The sequence below is a fragment of the Camelina sativa genome, chromosome 15 (genome assembly GCF_000633955.1).
Source record: "Camelina sativa cultivar DH55 chromosome 15, Cs, whole genome shotgun sequence".
Classification (NCBI taxonomy): Eukaryota; Viridiplantae; Streptophyta; class Magnoliopsida; order Brassicales; family Brassicaceae; genus Camelina; species Camelina sativa.
Genome location: NC_025699.1, coordinates 5,307,970 through 5,334,702, shown reverse-complemented (window position 1 = coordinate 5,334,702; position 26,733 = coordinate 5,307,970). Strand labels below are relative to the sequence as shown.

Sequence of the window (26,733 nt, the reverse complement as noted above, 5' to 3'; positions counted from 1 at the left end):
TAGCTTTTAAAGACGCGTCATAATAAAACATTATTGCTTCTTCTTCTAAAATCGAATCTCCACCACTTTTGTCGTCGTCATCTTCGATTTGGACTACCACCGCCGGCACCGTATAACTCCGATGGTTTCTTCGCCGTCGAATCCGCAGCAGATTCAACAGTTCCTGTCATCTGCGCTCTCACAGCGCGGTCCATCATCCGTCCCTTACGAAGAGTCCGCCAAGTGGTTGATCAGGCAACATCTACTTAACCTAATCTCTTCTTACCCATCCTTAGAGCCCAAGACGGCATCGTTTATGCACAACGATGGCCGGTCCGTCAATCTCCTCCAAGCAGATGGTACGATCCCTATGCCTTTTCATGGAGTCACCTACAACATCCCCGTCATCATCTGGCTCCTTGAGTCTTATCCTCGTCATCCTCCTTGCGTCTATGTGAATCCCACCGCCGATATGATCATCAAACGACCTCACGCACACGTCACTCCTTCTGGTCTCGTCTCTCATCCTTACCTTCAGAATTGGATTCACCCTAGCTCCAATCTCGTAGATCTCGTTTCCGATCTCAGCGCTGCTTTTGCTCGTGATCCGCCTCTTTACTCACGACGCCGTCCTCAGCCGCCACCGCCGTCTCCTCCTACGGGATACGATGCTTCTCTCACGCGACCTACTTCGGCTGATCAGTCATTGCCTAGACCGTTCCCGCCATCACCTTACGGAGGAGGAGGAGGAGGGAGGGTTCAAGTGCAGCACGTTCACCATCAGCAGCAATCAGATGATGCTGCGGAGGTTTTCAAGAGAAACGCGATTAATAAGATGGTGGAGATGGTACACAGCGATTTGGTTTCGATGAGGAGAGCAAGAGAAGCTGAAGCAGAAGCGTTGCTGAGTTTGCAATCTGGGTTGAAAAGAAGAGATGAAGAGGTCAACAGAGGATTGAAGGAGATGGTTGAGGAGAAAGAAACACTTGAACAGCAATTACAGGTTATCTCCATGAATACTGATATCCTAGATTCTTGGGTTAGAGAGAACCAAGGCAAAACCAAGAACGTAGTTGATTTAGATGTTGATACTGCCTTTGAGGTTGGTGATACACTCTCTAAGCAGATGTTAGACTGTACTGCGTCTGATTTAGCCATAGAAGATACTATTTATTCCTTGGATAAGTCGTTTCAAGATGGAGTTCTGCCGTTTGATCAGTATTTGAGGAATGTGAGGTTGTTGTCAAGGGAACAATTCTTCCACCGAGCCATGGGTTCTAAAATCAGGGCAGCACAAATGGATGCTCACGTTGCAGCTATCGCAGGTAGGTTACATTCATGAATGTAATAAGTCAGTGTTCTCGTATGAGGGATGCTGTGTCACAATGCTGTTTTATGTAGTCTAAGATCAACATCTTTGAGGAGAATTCTGTGGCTATTGTGTGATGCTGCCTCTTTTAAGATTGAATTAAATGTTTATAGACTATATATACACACCTACACTTGTGAGCACATACAGATTTGAATAGTTCATGCCTGAGAATTATCTCCTTTTGTGATCTATGACTACTTTTGTTTTTTTTGGGATCTTTGTGATGAACATTATGTTATCTAATGAATTAATTGGTTTGAGAATGTTACTGTCTTGCTTTGGATATTGGAACACTTTTGACAGACTATTTTTTTCTTCTCCATTAGAAAGTGTTGGTTTAGTTGACAACGGAAACTAAAGAGTAGACGTAATATACCTTGTTGATTTAGCTCCATCATTATACCTTGTCAAGTCTTCTTACTTGCAACTGAGCAACAGTGTTAGACCTGGTTTTCCTTGTAACCTTGGGTGCCTTTGTTGTCTTGAATACAACCAGCTTCCTTCTTTCTTGCCTCTCGTTAGTCACTTCCCTTGAGGAGTCTATGAACTGCCACTTCTAGCACTCGCCACTTTGTGCGGTGTCTGTGTCAATTAACCTAAGTGGTTTCCGCTACACGCACTAAACCAAACAGTTTAAGAAAAGAAAAGTTCTAATTAAACGAATCATAATGCTGAGATGAATAAAGCCTTGATAGTATCTGGAGTTGTTTTCCTCCATTTCGAGAGATGAAGAGTTTCAAGGAAAGGGTTTAGTGTGCTTTGGTTGAAGTGAAGAGGTCTCTCTCATGTCCTTTGGGATTGGTTCATTACGGAAAGAGCTAATAGAGCATGTTTGGGTCGAGCTCAATTCAGGGTCCGACTAGGACTAAAAGTCTTAGCCTTCAACTTCGTTTAACACATCAACTCCACCAAGATCGAAACCCTCAAATATGAAAGGAGTAGAAATCTTGCTTTCCCGCGGACTGATTTGTCATAAGCTCAAAAACTATAACCGCAAACACTGGACTAATAAAATAAACTGAAATTCAATAGCTTATATAGGGTTTATAGTTTTATACTGATACAACATTCAAAATCTCTTCAAGAAAACACTGAAACCAAAAATTTCCAAATCCTCTGGACAATCTCTGGCACATAACTCAAGCTAAACCTTGTCTAAGTAGAAAAGATTTTGGTTTAGGTGGTAAGCTCCATGATGGCAGAGACAATATCTCCATCAGCAGCCTTGAGAGCCTTCACAGCCCTAGGCTTAGACACTCCAGCTTGGGTCATCACCAACTCAATGTCCTTAGGCTCAACACCTTCGTCGTCAACGTCCTCATCATCATCTTGAACCACTGCAGCGCTCGAAGACGACTCACCCTTTGAAATCACGTTGCTGAGATCCGTAGCCTTGAATTGCTCTGCCGCCTGTGACTGGAGCTGAGAGCTCAAATCCTCAATCTTCGCCTCTCCGAAGATCACATATGTGTCTGATGCAGGGCTCTTGAACACATCAGGTTTTGATATGACAAACAAGATCTGTGTTCCACAAAGCAATGTAGATCAATCAATCAATACATTTTGAATGTGTGGAATCACCAAAAATTAAGATTTGATTGAATGTCCCAAGAGAAAAAAAACAACAACATTCTTGCTCTTTTTGACGGTGACTCTGCTAACACCAGTGATAGGTTTCATGCCGAGCTTCAGCATTGCTTTACGACTCTTCTTCTCACTTCTGCTTTGTTTTGACTTACCTCCTGCCTCTCCATCTGGTCCTGTTTTTACCAATCACAGCTCAATAATATTACTCAACAACGACATGATTATCATCATTCCTACATATTTAAACTAACATAAACTAATCTGAGATACTAGGATCTATACTAATATTCATTAGTTAGGATCAATGAAATGTACAAAGCTTAACAGAAGAAGACATACCGTCAGCCTCGTCATCATCCTTGTCATCGTCATCGGAGTCATCGTCTTCGTTATCATCATCGTCCTCAACTTCAGGCTTATCGAGCTACAACAACAAATCATACATAAGCTATGTCAATCAATAATTGAAAGAAATGGGGAAAATACAAATTCAGATCTAAAAGTCTTATAAGCTCCAATATTATCATAGACGAAACATATATAAACAACAGCGATCTGAGCAGGAACAAAATCAAGAATCTGAATTCATCAGTTTAATAATTCACAGACTTGAGAATAAGCAAGAAACAAATGAACCAAGATGATAGATAGGTAAAAGAAGAGTAAAAGAAGATAATATCAATTACATCGATCTTTTGTTCCTCCAATTTGGCGGCGAGGATCTCTTTCTCTTCGGTAGTCATGGTGAGTGTGTTTGTATATTGAAAGTGAAGTGAGGAGATTCGTGATCCGTGCGGAAACTCTAAAACCCTAGAAAACGTAATTTGCGTTTAGGGTGGAGAAGACAGAGTGTTGTTAGTTACTGCAAAGAAAAAGATATCAAAAGGCCCAAAACATATATGAATTGTACTATTACTACACCTTGTCCGTTGGGCTTTATCAGTTGAAAAAGTTGGTCGGAAGCGCAAAAAAGACAACGCATGACAACAGGAAAAAAAAAAAGAAAAAACGCCGTCTGTGGGGATCGAACCCACGGCCACGTGGTTAAAAGCCACGCGCTCTACCACTGAGCTAAGACGGCTTACGTTTAAGTTTTCTATTATTTGTTATTTATCCTGTTATAAAGTAGAGTTCTATGAAGTTTAATTGAATAATTCCACGTCACGGAGCTCCGCTTGTGTCTTCTTCTTCTTTTGCTCACCGGAGCTCTAGATGTCCTAATTCAGTCGATGACTGACGACGACGGGGACCAAATCAACAGAGTAGGAAGAGGAAGCATGTCGTTCGTTCCGAGGATACGTAGGCAGACTGATTACAATACCTATCCACCTTCGATTCCCATTGTTATCGATAATGGCGCCTCTTACTTCCGTATCGGGTACTTTTTTTATTTCCATAAACCCTAGAATTCGCTAACTCAGTTTTACTTCAGATTCGAGGCATGTCGTAATAATCATCTTTCCCCCGAATTGGTGCAATTCGTGTTAATCTCTTCAATTTTATTTAGGTGGGCAGGAGAAACTGAGCCTCGTGTTGTTTTCCGCAATATCGTGCAAAGGCCACGCCACAAAGCTACAGGTCTTGATTTATGTCTAATTTGTGTTTAGTGCTTGTATGCCTCTTAATTGCTTCCTTTACTGGATCGTTGCTGCTAGTGTTAGCCAATGGAGTCTCAGATATGTTTCAAAGTAGTAGAGCTGAGCTGCTTGAAGTTTTTGGCTTTGATTTAGAGATATATGTAATGTTGTAACGATTTGGTCTTCTCTCCGGTACAGGTGAAACTGTTACTATTGTTGGCGACCTGGATCCTGCATTGATGAAGTACTTTGATTGCACTCGCTCAGGACCACGTTCACCTTTTGACAGCAATGTGGTTTATCAGTTTGAGATTATGGAATATGTAAGGATTCTATACCCCTTTATTCAATAAAAGAATCGTATTGTATGTATGATTTGTAAGGTCTTCTGTTCATGTCTTTTTGTGAGCTTTTGCTCTTTACCATTTTTGCAATTTGGTTGGCTTTATATATCTTATTCCAAGTTCTTTGATGTTTATGCTCATTAAATAATGCAATCACTGAAGAACCCGTGGCACTTGTCTAATTGATTCTTCTGCTTTTTAGATTCTTGACTTCGCCTTTGATCGTTTGGGTGCTAATGGATCAAGGGTATGTATGTCCTAGTTCTTTTTTCATCTTGATTTTGAGGTTTATCATACTGCCTGTCAGATTTTTGTCTCTTCATTTAACGTCATTTGATGGCAGTACAGATTGATCATCCAATCCTAATCACAGAATGTGCATGCAACCCAGTTCAATCTCGAAGCAAAATGGCAGAACTGCTATTTGAGACTTATGGAGTGCCTGCAGTTGGTATGACTCTGAGTTATTAGCTTAAATTATGAATTTGATTGTCTTCTTGAAATAAATGTTTGATAGTTAACTATGGAACCTTTTGTGTGTTGCTTTCATTAATTTATTAACTCTCATGTTGTCACAGCATTTGGAGTCGATGCTGCTTTCAGCTATAAGTACAATCAACTACATGGAATTTGTAAAGAAGATGGAATTGTTCTCTGTCCTGGATTCACTACAACACACGCCATTCCAGTATGTATCTTTGACTACTGTGAATTCCTGATAACACTAGTCATTAGTCTGATAATGCTTGTATGTCTTATTGATATGGTACATGGTTTTATTGGTTATCAGTTTGTCGACGGAGAACCTGTTTATAAAGGGTCCTGCCGAACAAACATTGGTGGATATCATGTCACTGATTATTTAAAGCAGCTTCTGTCACTTAAGTACCCTTTTCATTCGTAAGTGCTTCCACGTGATCAATCTTCTCAATGCGATCGCTCACATTTCAAGATATTGATATGTTTTTCTCGCCATGTTCAATTTCACAAAAGGTCTAGGTTTACATGGGAGAAGGCCGAAGATTTAAAATTGGAACACTGTTATATCGCACCGGACTATGCTTCTGAAGTTCGGTTATTCCAGGTAAGTTAATTTATATAGCTCTCTCGTTTCCTATTTCAGGCAGTTTGTGACTCCAGTAAACTCAATTTATGTGATCATCTTGACCAGGAAGGAACAAAAGAAGCTGAAGAGAAAACAAGGTATTGGCAGCTTCCATGGATACCTCCTCCCACCGAAGTTCCTCCATCAGAAGAAGAGATTGCAAGGAAAGCAGCTATAAGAGAAAAACAAGGTCAAAGGCTGAGAGAAATGGCTGAAGCAAAGAAATTGTCCAAGATAAATGAAATGGAGAGTGAATTGAGCAGCTTGCGTTTCCTTGTGAAACAGCTTGACCAGGTTGAAGAGGATGATATTCCAACCTTTTTGTCAGACACCGGTTATGCGTCCAGGCAAGAGCTAGAATCTACTATTTTGAAAGTGACACAGTCGCTTAGAAAAGCAAGGGGTGAGCCGATGAATGAACCATCTGAGATTGAAGAGAACACTGATTCTCTTAATAATGAAAAGTATCCTCTTATGAATATCCCGGATGATATGCTTACTCCTGAGCAGGTTTGTTTCCAGATTAGTGAGAAATCCTTTACTCAGGTGAGAGTCGGGTCTAATTTTCATATTCTGCTTGCAGCTTAAGGACAAGAAGAGGCAAATGTTTCTGAAATCAACAACAGAGGGCCGGCTACGAGCTAGACAAAAGCGTAATGAGGAGGAACTCGAAAAAGAGAGAAGAAATCAATTAGAGGAGGAAAGACGTCGGTATGTAAACTACTAATTCATTAGTCAATATTAGAAAGGAAAACAAGGGAGCAAAATATATAATCCTTTTGTTATTATCCGTCTTGTGGTTGTAGTGAGAACCCAGAATTTTACTTAGAGGAGATGCGAGCTCAGNTTGAGCAGCTTGCGTTTCCTTGTGAAACAGCTTGACCAGGTTGAAGAGGATGATATTCCAACCTTTTTGTCAGACACCGGTTATGCGTCCAGGCAAGAGCTAGAATCTACTATTTTGAAAGTGACACAGTCGCTTAGAAAAGCAAGGGGTGAGCCGATGAATGAACCATCTGAGATTGAAGAGAACACTGATTCTCTTAATAATGAAAAGTATCCTCTTATGAATATCCCGGATGATATGCTTACTCCTGAGCAGGTTTGTTTCCAGATTAGTGAGAAATCCTTTACTCAGGTGAGAGTCGGGTCTAATTTTCATATTCTGCTTGCAGCTTAAGGACAAGAAGAGGCAAATGTTTCTGAAATCAACAACAGAGGGCCGGCTACGAGCTAGACAAAAGCGTAATGAGGAGGAACTCGAAAAAGAGAGAAGAAATCAATTAGAGGAGGAAAGACGTCGGTATGTAAACTAATTATTCATTAGTCAATATTAGAAAGGAAAACAAGGGAGCAAAATATATAATCCTTTTGTTATTATCCGTCTTGTGGTTGTAGTGAGAACCCAGAATTTTACTTAGAGGAGATGCGAGCTCAGTACAAGGAAGTGTTGGAGAGAGTTGAGCAGAAGAAACGTCTGAAAACAAATGGGTCCAGTAACGGGAATAATAAGTCTGGAGGTGTTGGACGAGGCGAGCGACTAAGCGCTGCACAGAGGGAGAGAATGCGTCTGCTGACAACAGCAGCCTTTGATAGAGGGAAAGGCGAGGATACATTTGGTGCTAGAGATGAAGATTGGCAGCTATACAAACTTATGAGCAAGGATAATGACGATGATGATGAACAACCTGATTCAGACGAGGCTGAGTTGGCTCGTTTAACATCTAGACTTCAGGAAATTGACCCAACATTTGTGCAGAAAGTAGAGGGAGAGAATCAAACACCAGGGGAGGTACCACGCGTACGTCAGTTAACAGAGGAAGATTACAAGATAGTGATTGGTATTGAAAGATTCAGGTGTCCTGAGATCCTATTTCATCCAAACCTTGTTGGCATTGAGCAAGTAGGCTTAGACGAGATGGCCGGTGCATCGATCAGAAGACTACCGCACGAGGAGACAGAGTTAGAAGAGAAGAAGTTAACGAGTTCGATACTAATGACTGGCGGGTGTAGCCTTCTCCCGGGAATGAAAGAACGGTTGGAATATGGGATTAGGATGATAAGACCGTGCGGAGACCCCATAATAGTTGTTCGAGCTATGGATCCTGTGCTGGATGCATGGCGTGGAGCATCTGCGTTTGCTGCAAATTTAAACTTCTAACGCCTTTACTAAGATGGATTACGACGAGAAAGGTGAAGATTGGCTTCGAAAATATCAAATTCGATACAATAATTTGTGATTCCTCCTCTTGTTATAGGATTAATTATGGATTTCCTATATGATTAAGCTTTAGCTCTCTCTTGTTATTTGCTTAATGTTTTAAATCGTTTGGACAAATACCAAAATTTATAAATCAACACAAAAATTAGAAGCCCAACACAAAATAGCCCAATTTGACTACTGGTTTGTGTAAGTCGTCTCCGATACACTCAGAGAAGTGAAGAACCCTAGCTTCTCTCATTTCGAATCTCGAGCTCAGTTTCTTCTGGATCGAAATCATCGTGTCTTTTGGAATTAGCTCTGTATTGGATCGATGTCTAGCCTGAGAAGAGCTCTGCTGGTTGCAGGGAAGACGAAAATAAACCTAGAGAACTGCCATTTCATAACAGGAATCAACTACAACGGACTCAGCGTGAAGCAATTACAAGAGCTCCGTGGAATCCTCCGCGAAAACACGAACACGAAGCTACTCGTCGCGAAGAACACTTTGGTGTACAAAGCCTTAGAAGGAACGAAATGGGAATCTCTGAAGCCATGTATGAAAGGTATGAACGCTTGGATCTTCGTTCAGTCAGAAGATATCCCTGCTGCTTTGAAGACCTTCATCAATTTCCAGAAAGAGAAGAAGCTCTTTGATAACAACTTAGGCGGTGCCGTCTTCGAAGAGAAACTCTACGCTCCTCAAGATTACAAGGTCATTGAGACTATGCCGTCTCGATCCGATGTTTATAATATGATGCTTGGTTCTTTGCATTGGCCGGCGTTGGATCTCGTCAATACGTTGCAGGCACCACCGGCGTCAGAGAATGAGACTGTTGCTTCAGTTTCTTAGATTGGAAAAATGCTTCAGTTATCAGTCCCTTTTATGTTTGTGCTTCCGGATTCAACCTTAGTGTTCTATCACAAAATAATTTATGGAATTATCATACCAATTTGTTGCGGATTACTCCATTTTGATTTCAGAATCAGTGTTTGTGGTTTTTGTTGGAGTAGATTGAGCTTTGCTTATCTTTATATTGTTGTTTGCTTAGCAGAGAAATGGTGAAATGATAACACTTGTTTGGGGACTTGAAATACTCTTTTACAGCTACCCTACTAAGGACTGATACTGCTTAATCCAACAAGTTTCAGATAAGTATTTCTAAAACCTTTGATCTCCTTGAAATGTGTTGGCTTATGGATATCTTGAAACTCCCAACTACAATTTTGGTTTTGTGCATCACAACCTCACTTCTACAATTGGTGTATTGAGTTCACTTTCCATGGCTTTTTTCTACAAGTTCCCATATAGTTTATATTTCCCTTCTAAACCCAAACTGGTAAGCCTCACTAATGAAATACTGTGACTCTGTTATCCCACCATTCTCTGTGACTTGTGCTGCTATTACATTTCACTCTCAGTCTAAGTGAAGTTACTTTATGTGTTGGTGTTTAAGTTCGAACTTGAATTCTTTCCTCTGCTCTCCAAGCAAGCTTGAGATCTATAACAAATACAGAAGTAAACATCCCCAAATCTTGGTTCAAAATCAGTATCCACCTCAAGTTATAGAGCTGTGCAGCTGAAATGATTAGATGATCATGAATATAAATGATTCCCCAACCAAAGAACGAACCTCATCTTGCAAACACACCCACACTTCTTAACACTTACATATGATGGTTGCAAATTTCAATGCTCATTTCTTTCTGACGACAATGGTTTTTTTGGAACAAATTGAGTTGAGCCGTGTAAACCTTTAAAATTGACAACAGTGTTTGCCATTTGATGGTCAGGCTTTATACACTATATCGTCTAGCTCTTCACCAAATACAATATATTTACATGATTTTTTCGTTAATGCATCTTAGATTGCGAAAATGGGATCGACTTCCGAGTTAGAGAAATCTGAATGATGCCATGAGTTGGAACCGCTCCTGCGTGCACTCTTCACCTTCTTCCTCATCGACCTTGTCCTCTTCGACTTCACCACGTAATAAGTCATGGTTCCAAGAACACCAGCCATTATCACGCCCCCAACCACAGTTACCAGCTCAGCCGCCCACTGGTTCTTACGCCCAACCACTATGTATGATGATGCAAGAAATGCTACAGATGTACACATCGATGCCAACCACATGAGTTTGTTGATCACTTCCACTACCCTCTTCTCAGCTTTTGTCTCTCCTCTCACCAATGTGATCTGGACCACCACAACTGCCAGAGAAGTAAACAACGCGAGTGCGTTGAAGATGAAGAAGATCTTAAATGATGCTCGGCCCACCACAACTGCTGATCCGTCATTGTTGTCTCCTCCAGGCACTGTGAATATAGCAGCAAAAGCTACAGTTGCAAACAATACAGCCACAACAGTTACCGAATTGGTTGCATTGTTGATCCCTTCTCTGTGGAGTTTCCTGAGTTCTTTGGAAATGTTGTGCACATTTTTGTTCGTCCTTTTCGTCTGTTCCAGCTGGATATGTACATCGTTCTTGATTTGGGTGACAGTGCTTCTCAGCTCGTCCCTTGGCTGGTTCAGCTCATTCGCCCTAAGAGCCCCGCTACGAGCAAGACACTCTTTAATGTATGATGATTCTTCTGAGAGTGGAAGCCCTTCTGCTATGTCAAGCGCTGTCTTGTGTTCCCGGGTTAAAGCATTGGCGTTGGTATCAGGGAGTGACAACAATAGTTCTACAATCTGCAAAGACATGCCAAAATATGAATTCTCAATCAAAAATCTCAAAATGAATCAAACCCTCAGGCGGATGCATACCTCTGCTCGTCTTTTCCTGGTGGCAACATGTAAAGCTGTGTTACAAGACTTGTCAGGTTGCATAACAATAGCAGGATCTGCATCGAGCAGGAGTTTCACCACTTCGGCGTTCTGCCCTTTAACAGCCATGTGAAGTGCAGTTTGTCCTTTCTTGTCAACCCGTCTTGCTAGCTGAGGATCCTTGGAGAGAAGAGCTTTTATGACCTCGACATGACCTTGCCTTGCAGCTAGATGCAAGGCGTTTTTATGGTTAGACCGGGAAATCTCTAGCAAATTCCCAGCTTTGGATAAGAGCTGGTTCACAACTTCTGTATGGCCTCTCATAGCTGCAGACACAAGCGGAGTTGCATTCGATGGGCCAAATGTATGACTAAGCGTTGAATCATGATCTAGCAAGACCTCAACAATAGCTGCAAGAAACAAACCATTTTTATTCACATACTGTAGTTTACATAACGAAGAAACTTTTATGAAACTTCAATATAAAAAAAAGCAGAATTCAAGAGTTTGCGAGAGCATTACCATGATGGCCTTGTATGGCAGCAATATGAAGTGGATCATATCCAGAACGGTTCTTCTTAGCAATACTCTCTCTACTCGAATACTTCAAAAGCTCTTTGACGACATCAAGATGCCCTTTATCCGCAGCAGTGAAGAGCGCAGTCTCCCCTAACTCATTCACCTCATTCACAATCGAAGCTCGGATCTCAGCAACTTCAGCATCAAACTCTTCCCCACTGAGAATCCCTTCCATCTGAGAGTTAATATCCTTGAGAATCTGCTGCACAGCAGCCAAATCGCCACGTTGGGCAGCTAAGTGAAGCTCAGTGTCGTTGTGGCGACCAGTGACTTGCTTAACATACTTTTTCTTGCCAGCTTGATCCATTCTCTTGCCTGAATTAGACAAAACCAAAGCTGGTGCAGTTGCGGTTGCAGATGGTGAAGGTGTTGGTGAAGGATCTATCATAGGATTTAGATTCTCACTTGACTGCAAAATCATTCCCCCTTTCTCCATATCTCCTCTTTCTCCTGAGAATTCACCAAAACATGGAAGGGTCAATTCAACTATACACAGATCTGGATTAATATACACACACACAAATCTATCTGAAATTGGGAGACTCTATAAACTGATTAACTGAAAATTCAATTATTCCGTCAATCAAGGTATATATCATTATGGATAAAAATATTACAAAAATTCATGTGAAACATATGAGTGGTTCGGTAATACACAGACAAGAAGAGGGACCATGGAAGATCACATGTCCGAAAACAGTTTGAAGATTCTCTCCGACAATTATGCAATCATACAATTTAAATCAGCTAAGAGAAACATTTATACTTCTTCTGCCTAAAAACTGTGACTAGGAAAAAATGTTTTCCAGCCTAACAAATAAAAATTCAATAACCCAAAATCGAATCAAAAAGTTCTCTAGATCGTATATGGAAAAGACGACTAAGAAAAGTCAAGAGATGTGTATAAGTAACAGTAATAAAAGAATTATCTGGTTACCATCTACAAAGGATGAGGCAGCCATGATGAGTGAAGCTAGAAGCTGAGAGAAAGGTGTTGCTGCTGCTGATGGTTGTGTGTATTGAGATGTAAGTAATTGGGGGAAGGAGAGAGAAGCGAAATGGGGAAAGTAGGGAGGAAGAAGGTTAGATAGAAAAAGCAAAAAGGAGACTCATCTTCGTGTGGTCAATCGCATGACTAAAATATGTGTATGCCTATGTTATACAGTGGGACTCCTTTTCTTTTACTACTTTTTTGTTTTTCTTTTTTTATTTACAAAAACCAATCATCTAACTTTATCTAATTTATTGAACAACCCCCTATCGAATTATAAGTTCGCAAAGTTTCCCCCAACTTCTCTTTTTGTTATGAGAATAGCTAGGAACATATCGAGGGGCCCGGAACCTTTTAGTAATTCATAAAAAAAAAAGATGAAGATTATAGGTGAACAGTTGGAGAAAAAGTAGGACCGTAACTTTTTTATTTTCATTTTTCTCAAATAATAGGTGTAAGAAATAAAAGGTTTTGGACAGTTTTTTTTAGATTTGTTTTTTTTGCTTGATTTCAATTTGTTTTTGTGAAATATAAATTATGAAAAAAAGTCTATGTGGCATGTTTTTATTGGGAAAATGACTTGTGATTTATATGATAAAGGATATATCTTATATAATAAGAGAAGGTTTTTTCTAACTTTGCCTAAGAATGTGACATTTGGCACTCTATATTTGTGACACATGTCATTCTCATTAATTTTAAATTTAACATTCTAATTCTTTTTTGACTTTATTTTATTTGTATCTTATATAGTTTGTTAAAAAAATTATTATTGTTGTATAGTTTGCTTTTTGAATTTCAACATTGTTACAAAAATATCTTCTTTCCATTTTTTAGGTTTAGCATCTAATATATTTCATAATGAAATCATACATCACAAAACCTAAAAAAAAAATACTAATCAACCCAACTAAAAAATATAAATAAATTGAAACCAAATAAAAATAAAAAATCGTTTAATACTTTTAAAGTAAAAACTGAAACCAAATTAACTTTTTTTTTTGTCAAGAAACCAAATTAACTTATGATAGACTAATTTAAAAATATAGAAGATTTTCAAATATATATATATATATATAAATTATATTATATTCAATAATCATAAATAATTTATTAAAGACACAACTCAAATTTGTATTTAATAGTATTATATAATTTACAGTTTGACTGTCTTTAACACGTATGTACTAAAAAAAATGGTATCATAACATAATTGTTTTATATCCCCCCAAAAAAATAGAAAACAATAGTTTCAAAATTGATTTATTGTTAATTATACTATTTATTTTAAAATTATTAGAAATGGAGATAATTTATAGAAGAAAAAAAATCTATATACTTATTTAAGCAATCCTTTAAACAAATAACCCTACTCCATGTAAAATATTACACAAAATGCCACTGTATTTTAATACAAAATATAATAACAGAATCTTAATATTAATTTGTTGTAACCTGAAAATGATTATCCAAAAAATAGTAATNAAATGACTTTAAGTAAATTAAATATATGATTTTATAAAATGTATAGAATTAATAAATTTTCTACTATTATTTTGTAACAAANCATATTCTATTCATTGTTTCAGAAATCTTAGGAAACAACAACAAACTATTTAAAAATTATAAAACTTAAATTTATTTATAAAACTAAGATTAAATATTTACATATCTAAATCATTTAATAATAACAAATATATATTAAAATTAGGATACAACATTGTTTATATTTTTAAAATATATCTATATACTTATTTAAGCTATGTTGTTAAAAATTTAACCAGTTCTGATGTGACATATTACGAAAATGCTATTATATTTTAATTATTCTAATAACTAACAAAAGAAAAGTTTAGATTTGTTTACAAAATAATAAAAGTCTATTTATTGTTTCATAAATCTTAGGAAATAATAACAAACTATTTAATTGGCTAAAACTTAATTGTTTATACACAATATTCACTATATAAACAATACTAATTGTATAATATTGATAATATACATAACCTAATTGTAATTTTCACCTATACAACATGTTATACCAATAACTTCAAATTGTAAATTTGGTATATTAAGATCTCTAAACACGATCACATCAATTTGTAATACCAAATCAAGGGTCAATACATGTTTTGTTAGATTTTTTTGGCTTTACCGAATGTATAATTAACGAATTTGATATTGCACCAAACCAAAATAGTAGTACCAACTACGGGTCGAAATCAGAAAATGACTTTAAGTAAATTAAATATATGATTTTATAAAATGTATAGAATTAATAAATTTTCTACTATTATTTTGTAACAAATAAATCCAAATTTACATAAATATATCCTCCGGTGTTGCCGGAACTCCAGGAGGACACATTGCAGGCTCTAAATGCACTGCTTCTAGTGCCAAACAGACATGAGTTCACCACCGTCCTCTCTCCCATTCCCCTACCAAAGACAGAATGGTACGGTTACAAACTCTTTGAATAATGGTTTTGGTTTTGTTTAGGTCTTGCTTAGGTCTCATTGTTTGGTCTCGATTGGTCTTGGTTATGAAGTGTTTGGTCTCTGATGCGATTACAAACTCTTTGAATAATGGTTTTGGTTTTGTTTACGTCTTGCTTAGGTCTCATTGTTTGGTCTCTGATGCGATTACAAACTCTTTGAAGCTATTGTGTATCGTTTCCTAGACTTAGCATTAAGTCTTCTTAGTTTAGTTGATATCATCCTGATGGTTATCGTTTCTTAGACTTATCGATTTGTTATTTTGAGTGTCTCTGATGGTTGACTTTCGTTTTATTGTTTCATGTGTATGGAGGTTTGATCGTGACCCTGGATCTAAGCTTGTTCGGAAGATTACTAAAATTCTTTTAAACAAATTCGAAGGTCCTTTCTACAGCTGGACATGTGTTCCTCGGGATNCAACATGTTATACCAATAACTTCAAATTGTAAATTTGGTATATTAAGATCTCTAAACACGATCACATCAATTTGNTATAGCTTTAAGCTTTCTATACGGCTTCATATATTGTTTTATTTACTTGTGCTTCTTTTCACTCACATTAGCTATTTTCTTTTTGTTTTTTGTAGAAAACCCACACTTGGGATCCTTTGATAACTGGGACTGTTCAAGCTCACTTCGAGACCATCTGTCAAAATCGGCTCAAAGACATGGTTAGCACCGTGAGAACTACTAGACGCCAACCTAAATGGATTGGAACTACTCTATGGACAACAATGACAGAATTCTGGGACACTGAAGAAGCACAACAAAGGAGCAAAACATATTCTGATTGCCGTATGTCTGACCGTAATGGCCTCGGTCCTCATGTCCACCTCTCAGGGCCAAAGTCGTATAAACAGATTCAAAACGAAATGGTGAGCCAATTCTGTTGTTACACATTCGCCACTTTTATTTTTGACCTAGCTGTTACATTAAAAATTTACTTGTCTGTTTCTTAACATTACAGGAAGAGGAATTGGGAAGAGAAGTACGTATTGGTGAGGTTTTCATCAAGGCACATACAAAGCCTGATGGGACATATGTTGATCGGAAGGCAGAGAAGATAGCAGAAACATATGAGAAGAATGTGCAAGAGAGGTTGTCTCAGCTCCAGGAAGATCCTTCTGCCATCTCAGATGGGGAGTCACGGCCCCGAGAGCTAACAACTGAAGAATATACAGAAATCTTTCTTCAGGTTACGTTTTATTTTAACAATACACAAATGTTATCTTGGAGTTTAATTTGACATCCTCTAATATCTTATTTTCTCTTACTTTGCAGTCCACTGAGAAGGATTCAAGAGGAAAACCTTTTGGAGTTGGAAGCCTCCTTGACAGCATTGTCAATGGCAAGGGGAAGCAAGCAGGAGACACTCACGCCTTTGTGGCTATGCAAGAACAGTTGCAGGAAGCTCAATGGAAGATAGAGGAGCAGGCTGCTAATATGTTGAGGCGTGATGCAGAAATATTGAAGCGTGATGCACAAATTGCTCAACAATCCGAAATTATTGCTGAGCAGAAGGAGAAGATTGACGAGTTGGACTTGGTGGGGAAGTTTCTGCGGCAATGTGATCCACGGTTCAAGGAGTTCTTGACAGCCCATTCAGCGAAAGAGACAACCACGACAGAGCCTCTTCAAGAAGAAGATCCAACTTCAACTCCATAGGTTCTTCTTGTGTTACCTGTCTCTATGTAACTCTTTTTTGATGAACTCAATAGCGACACTATGTGTTGTACTTTTGTGTTTTGAAACTATGATAACTTTTAAGTATAATGTATTTTGGCATAAATATTATGTGTTTCTTTAGGTTTCCAATTTAGAATCATTTTTTGGTTTGGTTGACAGGGTTAAAAAGAAAAAAGAGAAATTAAAATATTCTATATCCAGTTTCAAAAAAAAATTAGTCGCCAAATAGTCATCAAATTTTAACAATATAGCTAAAAACTAAAGTGACTATATAGTGACTACTATATATATTAGTCACTATATAGTCACCAAAACTTATACGACTATCTACCGACCAAGTTAACAACCCATTTGTTCAGTTTTCTTAATCACAGAATAGTCGCAACCTAGTCACTAAAAATAACGACTACATAATGACTACGATGAATATAGTCGTAACTTAGTCGCAAAAGAGTCACTACATTTTACGACTAAATGATGACTACTATGTGACAACATGTATATAGTCGCCTATTAGTCGCAAAATTGCGACTAAATATACGACTACATCAAATAGCGACTATCGATTAACGACAGTATGAAATAGTCGCTAATTAGTCGTAAATCTTGATTTAGCGACTATTAAGTAACTAATAGTGTAGTCGCAAAATGCGTGTTTTCTTGTAGTGCTGGTAACATTATTCTACAAAATATTAACGTGTATTTATGAGTCGGGTAATAAAACGGGGAATGAGACGGGTAACGAGATGCTCAAAAATTAAATTAATATCCGATACTCGATCATTATTCATGGATAATATAATTATTATACCCTTCACTCGACCCTAAAACTGCAGGTACCTTTTTTCGGGACGGATACAAACCGAAAAACGGATCCAATACGGATATCGGTAGTAGTTTTCAGGTCTACCTATTAGTAGTTTAATATGAATCAAAATTCATCATATAGTACTATATTATATAACATGTAAATGAATGATATAACATAAACATAATATTAACAAATAACAAAAAAAAAAAAAAATTCCGGCTACCAGCGCGGGTTATTATCTAGTATATATATATATATAGAAACAGAGTAATCATCATCCGATTCCTTTGATTTCGCTAGGTTTTGACAAATAGAAGATTTTCTAGGGTTTGCTCTATTCCTCTGTTTTTATTAGTCTCGGCACTTTCATCCCTATTGGTGAGCTAGGGGGTTTGAATAAGAAGATATGGAAAAGATCAGTGGGTTTTCTGATGATGATTTGCTCGTGAAGATCTTATCGTTTCTTCCAACCAAAGATGCGGCAAGCACAAGCATTTTGTCGAAGCAATGGAAGTTTCTTTGGATGCGGGTGCCAAAACTTGAGTTCGATGAAAAAAGCATGTATCCTGATGAATTCTACTATAAATATACCTTCTTAGAAGATGAGGATCACAGAAGAAACTATTTTACCGAGTTGGGAAAAAGCCATATGATGCGGCGTTTTATTGACAGGAATCTGCCATCACATAGATCTCCCGTCATCGAGAGCTTGCATCTCAAGCTTTTCACTGATGCATTTCAACCTGAAGATATCAAACTGTGGGTTGAAATTGCAATCTCTCGTTGCCTTGAGGAGCTGAGCGTTACTTTTATTCGTTTCGGGGGAATACCTATTGCAGTACCCATGCCGAGTAGCTTGTATACTTGCAAATCACTTGTGACGTTGAAACTTAATAGGCGCATTCTCGTGGATGTTCCTCATACTTGTTGCCTCCCCTCCTTAAAAGCTTTGCACCTTCGACGTGTGATATACGCAGATGAAGAATCTCTTCAACGGCTTTTATCTAATTCCTCTGTTTTGGAAGATCTTTTTCTGGAACGATCTCCCGGTGACAATGTGAGAAAGTTTGCTGTTATCATCCCGTCATTGCTTAGTTTATGCATTGTGATGTCTGAGGAGTGTACTTCTGATGGGTATATCATAGATACTCCTTCTTTGAAGTGTTTCAAAGCTTTTGATTATAGTGATACTACTTCCACATGTTTTCTAGTGAAGAATATGCCTAAGCTGGAGGAGGCACAAGTATGGGCTGGTCAAAATAGCAAGAGGCTTCTCCAACCTGTCACATCTGTCAAGCGTCTTTCATTGTGGGTAGGAAACAACGACATTGCAGAGGTGGTAATTTGAATTCATTGATAATCATAATATTCTAGTCTTCAATTATATCACTATATATCACGACTTAGATTAATACTAAATGTTCTTTTGTACGTACGTATACTGGTATACAGGTTGTATATGGTGATGATATTGTCTTTAATAAGCTTGAGCATCTGCATTTTCGTACATATAAGAGATTTTGGTCCAAGTTACTATTCCAGTTGCTCAATGCTTCTCCCAAACTACAACACTTCACTTTCAGTGTAAGTTTCTTCGATAACTCTTTTGTTTTTTTTTTGTTTTTTTTTTTTTTTGTTTTCTGCTTGTGCTTATGACAATGACATCATTCTCATGTTTTAGGCGGTGCTTTGGTCCCTACCTCTACGCCATTTTTTCTTTGTATAACATTTCAATCGCTCTCGTTTACATTAACGATCTTATTTATTTAAAGGTTCTCTTTTTTCATTAGTAGATTTTACTCTTACATGATATAGATTGTTCGTTATTTTCTGATTCTAAATACTGGNTAAAACTCCACAAGGATCATCTTACTAAAGATGGTACTATGGGTGCACCGGTTTGCTGGAAGCAACTGAATAGTGTTCCTCAATGTTTGTTGTCGAGTCTCCAGACTTTCAAGTGGTTAGGTTTACATAGATCCGTAGAAGGGAAAGATCTGGCGACATATATCTTGAGAAATTCTTGCTTACTGAAGACTGCAACAATCTCGCTCGGACGACAACCACAAAGGGATCATGAGTTGGAGACGGAGGTGAAATTTTGTTTACGTGGTTCACCCACATGCAACCTCGTATTCAATGATTACTGGCGCTGTCGTGAAATACATCTTTGACGCCCTTGAATTACTAAAGTTTTTGTTGCATATGATTTAGATGGTTTTATGGAGGAATTACACACGCATATTTAACCAAATGTTGAAGTTGCTAACCAAGAATGATGAAAAAAACGACACTAAAAAATGTAGCCAACCTGCTAACTTAAACTATATAATGATAAGAGCAAGAGTAATGAGTACATGAATTCATAATCTTATAAGCTAAAACAGCAAAGGAAAGAGAATAGCGTAAAGAGAATAGATTGAGGCAACACATTATATAATCACAATTTACACAACGGAGACAAACAATGAAAAGATTGTTCTTTTCAATCATCGCCTCTTGCTACAACTTAACCCCTTTTACCTTACGGATCTAACCTTTTCTCAATCTCAAACACTATCAATGATAATATGAATACGGAGTTAAAAACTGAAACCTTCCATAAGCCCTGTAATGGTTTAGTAGGCGTGGGTGAGCAATCAGCAACTTTGAGGTGGAAAGATGGAGCTTAAAACTCTCCATGATGATATAACAAAACATGTGAGTATATATCTGAAAAAACATAAAGGTTACAGTAGACTCTGTGTTTTGGTGCTGCATCTCACACGTTCTGGTGTAAATTTCTTGGAAAAAAAATCAGTGGATTGCAAGGCAGCTTAACATTCTCAAGAGAATATTCTTTTAAGATTCAATAAAAAAGAAACATTTTATCTTTTAACACATTCTCATATAATTTGACATCATGACATTTGAAACACCTTAACTCTTTCCCTTTTGTTGGACTGATTCTACATTAGAGGAGTATCTAGAGCAGAGAGAACTTCTTGAAAAACCTTCAGAGCGCAGGAGAGAGATTATGAAGATAGAAACTCCGAGGCTCATCGAAGACTTCATCGAGATAAAAAAAAGAACCAGATGCGTCCTCAGATAGCAGCAAACAAGGGAATATCAGCGGTCTGTCACACGAGACGGTGATAGCTATCGACTAACCAAGATTATGCAGCAGCATTTTCAGAAGGAAGAAGATCGATGCATGCTCTGTTGTACAACTTACTTTTATGTTTTTTTTTTGTATAGCGCTGAATGGAAAGTTTTCTCTTCCATTAGAAACTCGGCTAATTATCTTGAAGCTCTTGTTTTGGGAACTTAGTAGCTTTTGCAGATACCGGCGAAGCTAACTTGTTTTTTATATGATGGTCATGTATGTATGTAGCATCAAAGTGACATGGCATATGTTTCATGTTCATGTTCATGTTCATGTATGTATATGCCTAGTGACATGTTCTGCTCTTTAAAAAGAGTTGCCTTGATGGAAAGAAGAAGAGGTTACTTGAAGTGCCAAACTTTGAAAACCCTAAATTTTGTAAACGACAACTTTTTATTTACTAGGTCTTGGGCTTTATATTATTTGGAAAAATATAAGTTTTCAAAACCCAATAGATATATAGAAACAGAGTAATCACCATCCGATTCCTTTGATTTCCGTTTGGCTAGGTTTTGACAAATAGAAGATTTTCTAGGGTTTCCTCTATTTCTCTGTTTTTATTAGTCTCGGCGCTTACCGCCCTACTGGTGAGCTAGGGGGTTTGAATAAGAAGATATGGAAAAGATCAGTAGGTTTTCTGATAATGAATTGATCGTGAAGATCTTATCATTTCTTCCAACAAAAGATGCGGCAAGCACAAGCATTTTGTCGAAGCAGTGGAAGTTTCTTTGGATGCGGGTGCCAAAACTTGAGTTCGTTGAAAAAAGTATGTATCCTGAAGGATTCTACTATACATACATCTTCTAAGAAGATGAGGATGAGGATCACAGAAGAAAGTATTCTACCGAGTTGGGAAAAAGCCATATGATGCGGCGTTTTATTGACAGGAATCTGCCATTACATAGCTCTCCGGTCATCTCTCAAGCTTTTCACCGATGCATTTCAACATAAAGATATCAGACTGTGGGTTGAAATTGCAATCTCTCGTTGCATTGAGGAGCTAAGAATTACTTTTACTCGTTACAGGCGAAAACCTGTTGCGGTACTCATGCCGAGTAGCTTGTATACTTGCAAATCACTTGTGACGTTGAAACTTAAGGACCGCATTCTCGTGGATGTTCCTCATTCTTTTTGCCTCCCCTCCTTGAAAGTTTTGCACCTTCGATGTGTGATATACACAAATGAAGAATCTCTTCAACGGCTTTTATCTAATTCCTCTGTTCTGGAAGATCTTGTTCTGGAACTATATCCACGTGACAATGTGAGAAAGTTTGCTGTTATCATCCCGTCATTGCTTAGTTTATCCTTTGCGATGTCTGATCAGTGTACTTCTGATGGGTATATCATAGATACTCCTTCTTTGAAGTATTTCAAAGCTTTTGATAGAAGTAGAAGTGATAGTACTTCCACATGTTTTCTAGTGAAGAATATGCCTAAGCTGGAGGAGGCACAATTATGGGCTGGTCACAATATCAAGAGGCTTCTCCAACCTGTCTCATCTGTCAAGCGTCTTTCATTGCGGGTAGGAGGAGACAAGGACACTGCAGAGGTGGTAATTTGAATCCATTGATAATCATAATATTGTCTTCAATTATCTTACTATCTATATATATATATATCACGACTTAGGTTAATACTAAATCGTTCTTTCTTACGTACATATACTGGTATACAGGCTGTATTTGGTGATGATATTGTCTTTAATAAGCTTGAGAATCTGCATTTTCGTACATATAAGACAATTTGGTCCAAGTTACTATTCCAGTTGCTCAATGCTTCTCCCAAACTACGAGACTTCACTTACAATGTAAGTTTCTTCGATAAACTTTTTTTTTTGGGGGGTGTCTGATTCACAGTATCTTTTGATCTAACTCTCATTTTTTTTTTTTTTAACTCCACAAGGATCATCTTTATAGAGATGGTACTATGGGTGCGGTTTGCTGGAACCAACTGAATAGTGTTCCTCAATGTTTGTTGTCGAGTCTCCAGACTTTCAAGTGGTTAGGTTTCCATAGATCCGTAGAAGTGAAAGATATGGCGACATATATCTTGAGAAATTCTTGCTTATTGAAGACTGCAACAATCTCTATCGGACGACGATTACAAAGGAATCATGAGTTGGAGACGGAGGTGAAATCTTGTTTCCGTGGTTCACCCACATGCAACCTCGTATTCACTTTACACTGGGACTGTCGTGAAAGACATCTTTGGAACCCTTGAATTACTAAAGTTTTTGTTGCATTTGATTTAGATGGTTCTATCGAGGAATTACACACGCATATTTAACCAAATGTTGAAGTTGCTAACCAAGAATGATGAAAAAAACGACACTTAAAAATGTAGTCAACCTGCTAACTTAAACTATAATGATAAGAGCAAGAGTCATAAGTACATGAATTCATAATCTTATAAGCTACAACAGCAAAGGAAAGAGAATGGCGTGAAGCAAAGGAAAGAGAGTAGCGTAAAGTGAATAGCTTAAGGCTACACTATTGATATTTGTTAGTTATAGTCTTTACGATGAACAAAAACACCGTGAAGCTTGTCTATGTACCGTCTTCTCAAACTGGTTGCTACAAAACAGCACGATGCGTTAGCATTAGCATTACCCTCGCTGCGTGGACTCCATCCCCGGAAGTGGCCTCATGGCTATAGAAAACGCTTGCTGGAAATGTTTTGCTGTACAAACAGCATCATTAACATTATACTACTGAGTAGTGTATGCAAATTTATTATTCTTTCTGAATAATTACTACATGAATCTTTACAAATAAATCCACAAATCTCTTATTCTTAGAACCACTGGAAAAGTTACAGAATCCACAGAAAACAAATAAATACAAGGCAATATTCCAGCATCCTAGTTTACGTCAACTAAAATGAGACTAAAACTTGAAAGTACAAAGAGTCACCAAACTCTTTTATGTACAGAAGAAAAAGGTGATCATCTTATCACCTATCAGAATTTAGAAATAACAATGAACAGAACAAATCACATACTAGCTACCAACTCGTCAGCCAGACACCCATCTTCGAGTGCAACATGTTTCAAATCAATGATGAATTGATCTCGAAGAAACCCAAAACTGAAAGTTCCATTTTCATACAACCAGACCCGCCCTTCACCTCTGAGGAAACCACTACCATTGCCTGCTTCTCCTTGCAACACCATATCGTAACTAGACTTCATGTACAACATTCCAGATACAACATTCTCGTGAACTTGAGCTAGAGGACTGACATGGATTCGACTATTCAACAGCAGCTCTTCCTCAGCTGAAAAGGGTGATCTGATTACAACGTGATTGGGTGTCCAGAACACAGGAGGAGTGTGCCTTGATAAAGACAAGTCCTCTACTTTCCTGCATATAATGCCTCCAACTTCATCGTATTTGACCAAATACAACTCCATGTTCCTTCCCTCACAAAAACCCTGCCGAGTTCATAAATCACAATTTACACAACCGAGACAAACAATGAAAAGATTGTTCTTTTCAAATTTAACTACCACTAGTAAAAAGCCAAACTTTTACATTCCCTATACCTTACGAAACCAACCTCAAACATTATCAATGATAATATGAATAAGGAGTTTAAAACTGAGACCTTCCATAAGCCTTGTAATGGTTTAGTAGGCGTAGGTGAGCAATCAGCAACTTTGATAAAATGTTCCGGTTCCCACTTAGTCCTAGACGCTTGCCTCTCCTTCTCTTTCCTCCTCTGTCTCCTTCTCTCACCGCCTGGACTCGTCTTATTCGCAAATTGAGTATACATCTCCGAGAAATCAGGAGAAGAGATCACATCATCACTCTCGTCCCCTGAGCTCTTCTGCTCTTCTCTAAGATTGTTACGATTCTCCTCCACCATGATATGACCATTCCCCATGAAATTCACATCCACAGGAACAAGTTTGTCACTTAAAGAAGCTTCAAAATCATCACAAGATCTGAGATTATTACAACCACCACCACCGAGATCCAAGAAGTTCTCAGATCGTCCCTCCGGAGAGATCCTTATCAGGAGAAACGGAGTCTTCTTAACCTGATAAGTATCATCTCCGGATGACAAAACTCTAGATCCCAATACAAAAGAAGGACCCCAATCGAAGAAAACAAGCGGCGGAGACGAAGCGGCGGGATTTGCTCTGCCGCAGAGACGCCAGAATCCGATTAGATTATCCAATCCATTGAGAGTCTTGTAAAGGAGTCTATACGAGACTTGGCCGTTACCCCATTTCTGGATCTTAGTCTTCTTCCCCCATCTCCGATCGCACATAGCGTGCCAGATTTTGCCGTCTTCTTGACAAAGCGAGGCGAAGCGTTTCGATGTGCAGGCGAAGCTGGAGATCTCTGTTGGTGTGAGGAAGGATAGGATTCGGAGCTGGAGATCCTCGGGGATTTCGCAGAACGGAAGTGCAAATGTAGCCATTTTTTTTTTGTTTTTTCTCTAAGACGAAACTGTTGTCGGAAAATTATCAGAAAGAGAGACTTTGGGAGATTAAACAAGACAAGGAACAGGCAAAACACATCTTTTAATCTCTCTCTTCATGTGTTCGGCAGTTCTGGTTCTAATCGCATATTCGAATCTGTGTTCCAGTTTTTTTCCCATTATTTATAAAATTAGCCTCTAACTTTATCTATTTAACGAAATAGCCCTCTATCTAATTATGGTTTCACAAAATTCCTCGCTGACGCTGGCCTATATTATCGGGATATCATTGGTTGCTATATAAATTATTAGGACAAAGATTTTATTAAACTATATTTTTATAAGTTTTATTAAGCTAAAATTGCAGATTTTAAAAAACTACTCCAAGTCCATTGTTTAGGAATCTGTAAATTTAGTGGTGTTGCTTTTTTCGTTGGCTCGAGAAAGTTAAGTGGAGGTTCACTAGTAACTATTATAAAACAATTTAGAAAAATGAACACCACAAAATTTTTATACTATATAGTTTTTATATTATAACCAAAATGTCAATTAAAGAAAAAAACTGAAAAAAAAAACTAAAAAGAAAAAGAAAAAATTCTTATCCAAAGAGGTTATAGGAGGAGAGAGTGATAGAGAGAGAGACGCGAAGCTCTGAAAACAAAAAAATGGCGATAACACCACTACGAATCACGAACCCATTCCCATCTCTCCGCTTGATTCCCGTCGGAAAGCTCAATGCTTCGAGACTCTTCACCGTCCGCGCCACCGACGTTGATTCCACGGAAGAGACTCAACCCGACCCTGAAACAACTCAATCCGAATCCGGAACCGATCCTGATCAATTCGAGTCTCGTCTCTCGAACATCAGACTCAGATACCGAAGCGGTACGGGTAAGAAAGCAGAAGTGAGAAAATCGAAGAAAGGGTCATCAAGCGGGTCTCCGTCGAAAGGCACGGGAATGTATTTGCCGCCGGTGAGCTTAAAAGAGGCTGTTTCAGGTGGGTTGAAAGTGGAACTAGGATTTAGCCCGTACAGTGAAAGGATCAACGGGAGGATTGCGGGATTAGGACTCGTGGCATTGCTTCTTGTTGAGCTTGCGACGGGTAAGAGTGTATTGAATTATCACACGCCGTCTGTGGTGTTTCTTCAGATCTATTTCGTTGCGGCTGTTTCTGCTATGTTTGTCAAGATTCAGAAGGAGAAGGTTAGTGTTTGGCCTAAGGATTGAAGGAAACAGAACACACATGAGATATGTGTTTGAATCTTGCTTTTCGTATTCGAAATGTGTATGCTTTTGTTAAAGTTCTTTATGTATGTATTTTGTATACTCAATACCATGGATATATTAATTAACTGGGTGCACAGCTCTCGTTCTAGGAGTTAGGTATATAAGAAATTCTTCTTCTCTCTACCGCTTAAAATTTTGGACAACAAGACTGGATTTACAAATGCATAAATAGAAGGGATGTACTTGCACTTTTTGATTCACAACCTAGCTAGTAATCTCGTTCCTTTTATGAAGATAAAATGAGAAACGTCACAAAGTTTGTTAATTTCCTATTCCATAAAGAAAAAGGAAATTCACAATTCATATTTTACTTAATTAGCATGTTTGTATGGCTAAGACCTATTAGTATAAATAGAGAGATGAGGCTTGAGGGA

At 38.1% G+C, this 26,733-nt stretch overlaps 8 protein-coding genes, 1 non-coding gene and 1 pseudogene across 11 annotated transcripts; 6 read left to right on the top strand and 4 right to left on the bottom strand.

Annotated features, from left to right (window-relative positions):
* LOC104745459 (protein ELC) lies at positions 41–1,619 on the top strand. Its single transcript, XM_010466708.2, has one exon. It carries the CDS (start codon positions 122–124, stop codon positions 1,319–1,321), a length of 1,200 nt encoding a protein of 399 aa, XP_010465010.1. The 5' UTR covers positions 41–121; the 3' UTR covers positions 1,322–1,619.
* On the bottom strand, positions 2,358–3,802 carry LOC104745458 (nascent polypeptide-associated complex subunit alpha-like protein 1). The gene is made up of 4 exons (XM_010466706.2): positions 3,625–3,802; positions 3,278–3,362; positions 2,981–3,111; positions 2,358–2,872 (listed from the first exon to the last, which is right to left on the bottom strand). The coding sequence occupies exons 1-4, from the start codon at positions 3,679–3,681 to the stop codon at positions 2,528–2,530; spliced, it is 618 nt and encodes a 205-aa protein (XP_010465008.1). The 5' UTR covers positions 3,682–3,802; the 3' UTR covers positions 2,358–2,527.
* TRNAK-UUU lies at positions 3,948–4,019 on the bottom strand. The gene has a single exon. It is a non-coding gene; the product is annotated as a tRNA-Lys (tRNA).
* LOC104745457 (actin-related protein 5-like) lies at positions 4,124–8,247 on the top strand. Of its 2 annotated transcripts, XM_019237215.1 has the most exons (12): positions 4,124–4,316; positions 4,446–4,516; positions 4,714–4,838; positions 5,062–5,106; positions 5,208–5,310; positions 5,438–5,547; positions 5,650–5,759; positions 5,853–5,943; positions 6,031–6,267; positions 6,860–7,066; positions 7,140–7,267; positions 7,363–8,247. In XM_019237215.1, exons 1-12 carry the CDS (start codon positions 4,168–4,170, stop codon positions 8,123–8,125), a joined length of 2,139 nt encoding a protein of 712 aa, XP_019092760.1. In that variant the 5' UTR covers positions 4,124–4,167; the 3' UTR covers positions 8,126–8,247. The 2 variants fall into 2 exon arrangements, with proteins under 2 accessions (XP_019092760.1, XP_019092761.1); XM_019237216.1 differs by lacking the exons at positions 6,860–7,066; positions 7,140–7,267 and adding an exon at positions 6,548–6,675 and having other exon boundaries at positions 6,031–6,474.
* LOC104745456 (50S ribosomal protein L10, chloroplastic-like) lies at positions 8,343–9,252 on the top strand. Its single transcript, XM_010466705.2, has one exon. It carries the CDS (start codon positions 8,499–8,501, stop codon positions 9,015–9,017), a length of 519 nt encoding a protein of 172 aa, XP_010465007.1. The 5' UTR covers positions 8,343–8,498; the 3' UTR covers positions 9,018–9,252.
* LOC104745454 (ankyrin repeat-containing protein ITN1) lies at positions 9,800–12,662 on the bottom strand. The gene is made up of 4 exons (XM_010466704.1): positions 12,452–12,662; positions 11,458–11,964; positions 10,936–11,345; positions 9,800–10,860 (listed from the first exon to the last, which is right to left on the bottom strand). Exons 1-4 carry the CDS (start codon positions 12,474–12,476, stop codon positions 10,030–10,032), a joined length of 1,773 nt encoding a protein of 590 aa, XP_010465006.1. The 5' UTR covers positions 12,477–12,662; the 3' UTR covers positions 9,800–10,029.
* Positions 17,904–19,671, top strand: LOC109129065 (putative F-box/FBD/LRR-repeat protein At5g62970). Its single transcript, XM_019236643.1, has 3 exons — positions 17,904–18,836; positions 18,950–19,081; positions 19,360–19,671. The coding sequence occupies exons 1-3, from the start codon at positions 17,904–17,906 to the stop codon at positions 19,669–19,671; spliced, it is 1,377 nt and encodes a 458-aa protein (XP_019092188.1).
* On the top strand, positions 21,258–22,862 carry LOC104748152 (annotated as a pseudogene).
* On the bottom strand, positions 23,406–25,203 carry LOC104745453 (F-box protein At3g12350-like). 2 transcript variants are annotated; one of them, XM_010466702.2, is made up of 2 exons: positions 24,249–25,198; positions 23,406–24,075 (listed from the first exon to the last, which is right to left on the bottom strand). In XM_010466702.2, the coding sequence occupies exons 1-2, from the start codon at positions 25,068–25,070 to the stop codon at positions 23,635–23,637; spliced, it is 1,263 nt and encodes a 420-aa protein (XP_010465004.1). In that variant the 5' UTR covers positions 25,071–25,198; the 3' UTR covers positions 23,406–23,634. The 2 variants fall into 2 exon arrangements, with proteins under 2 accessions (XP_010465004.1, XP_010465005.1); XM_010466703.1 differs by having other exon boundaries at positions 23,778–24,075; positions 24,187–25,203.
* On the top strand, positions 25,642–26,440 carry LOC104745452. Its single transcript, XM_010466701.2, has one exon. The coding sequence runs from the start codon at positions 25,736–25,738 to the stop codon at positions 26,297–26,299; it is 564 nt and encodes a 187-aa protein (XP_010465003.1). The 5' UTR covers positions 25,642–25,735; the 3' UTR covers positions 26,300–26,440.

Bases quoted from the DNA above. Each gene is read 5' to 3' on its own strand.
- LOC104745456 (XM_010466705.2), top strand. From the start codon at position 8,499: ATGTCTAGCCTGAGAAGAGCTCTGCTGGTTGCAGGGAAGACGAAAATA.
- LOC104745453 (XM_010466702.2), bottom strand. From the start codon at position 25,070: ATGGCTACATTTGCACTTCCGTTCTGCGAAATCCCCGAGGATCTCCAG. The intron at 24,076-24,248 runs GTCTCAGTTTTA...TGAACTCGGCAG, and splicing joins CATTACAAGGCTTATGGAAG to GGTTTTTGTGAGGGAAGGAA.
- LOC104745452 (XM_010466701.2), top strand. From the start codon at position 25,736: ATGGCGATAACACCACTACGAATCACGAACCCATTCCCATCTCTCCGC.
- LOC104745457 (XM_019237215.1), top strand. From the start codon at position 4,168: ATGACTGACGACGACGGGGACCAAATCAACAGAGTAGGAAGAGGAAGC. The intron at 4,317-4,445 runs GTACTTTTTTTA...AATTTTATTTAG, and splicing joins GCCTCTTACTTCCGTATCGG to GTGGGCAGGAGAAACTGAGC. The intron at 5,311-5,437 runs GTATGACTCTGA...ATGTTGTCACAG, and splicing joins TTATGGAGTGCCTGCAGTTG to CATTTGGAGTCGATGCTGCT.
- LOC104745458 (XM_010466706.2), bottom strand. From the start codon at position 3,681: ATGACTACCGAAGAGAAAGAGATCCTCGCCGCCAAATTGGAGGAACAA. The intron at 3,363-3,624 runs GTAATTGATATT...TTGTTGTTGTAG, and splicing joins TGGAGGAACAAAAGATCGAT to CTCGATAAGCCTGAAGTTGA. The intron at 3,112-3,277 runs GTATGTCTTCTT...TGGTAAAAACAG, and splicing joins GGATGATGACGAGGCTGACG to GACCAGATGGAGAGGCAGGA.
- LOC109129065 (XM_019236643.1), top strand. From the start codon at position 17,904: ATGGAAAAGATCAGTGGGTTTTCTGATGATGATTTGCTCGTGAAGATC. The intron at 18,837-18,949 runs GTAATTTGAATT...ACTGGTATACAG, and splicing joins ACAACGACATTGCAGAGGTG to GTTGTATATGGTGATGATAT. The intron at 19,082-19,359 runs GTAAGTTTCTTC...AAACTCCACAAG, and splicing joins TACAACACTTCACTTTCAGT to GATCATCTTACTAAAGATGG.
- LOC104745459 (XM_010466708.2), top strand. From the start codon at position 122: ATGGTTTCTTCGCCGTCGAATCCGCAGCAGATTCAACAGTTCCTGTCA.
- LOC104745454 (XM_010466704.1), bottom strand. From the start codon at position 12,476: ATGGCTGCCTCATCCTTTGTAGATG. The intron at 11,965-12,451 runs GTAACCAGATAA...GTGAATTCTCAG, and splicing joins TGCCTCATCCTTTGTAGATG to GAGAAAGAGGAGATATGGAG. The intron at 11,346-11,457 runs GTAATGCTCTCG...TGTTTCTTGCAG, and splicing joins TGCCATACAAGGCCATCATG to CTATTGTTGAGGTCTTGCTA.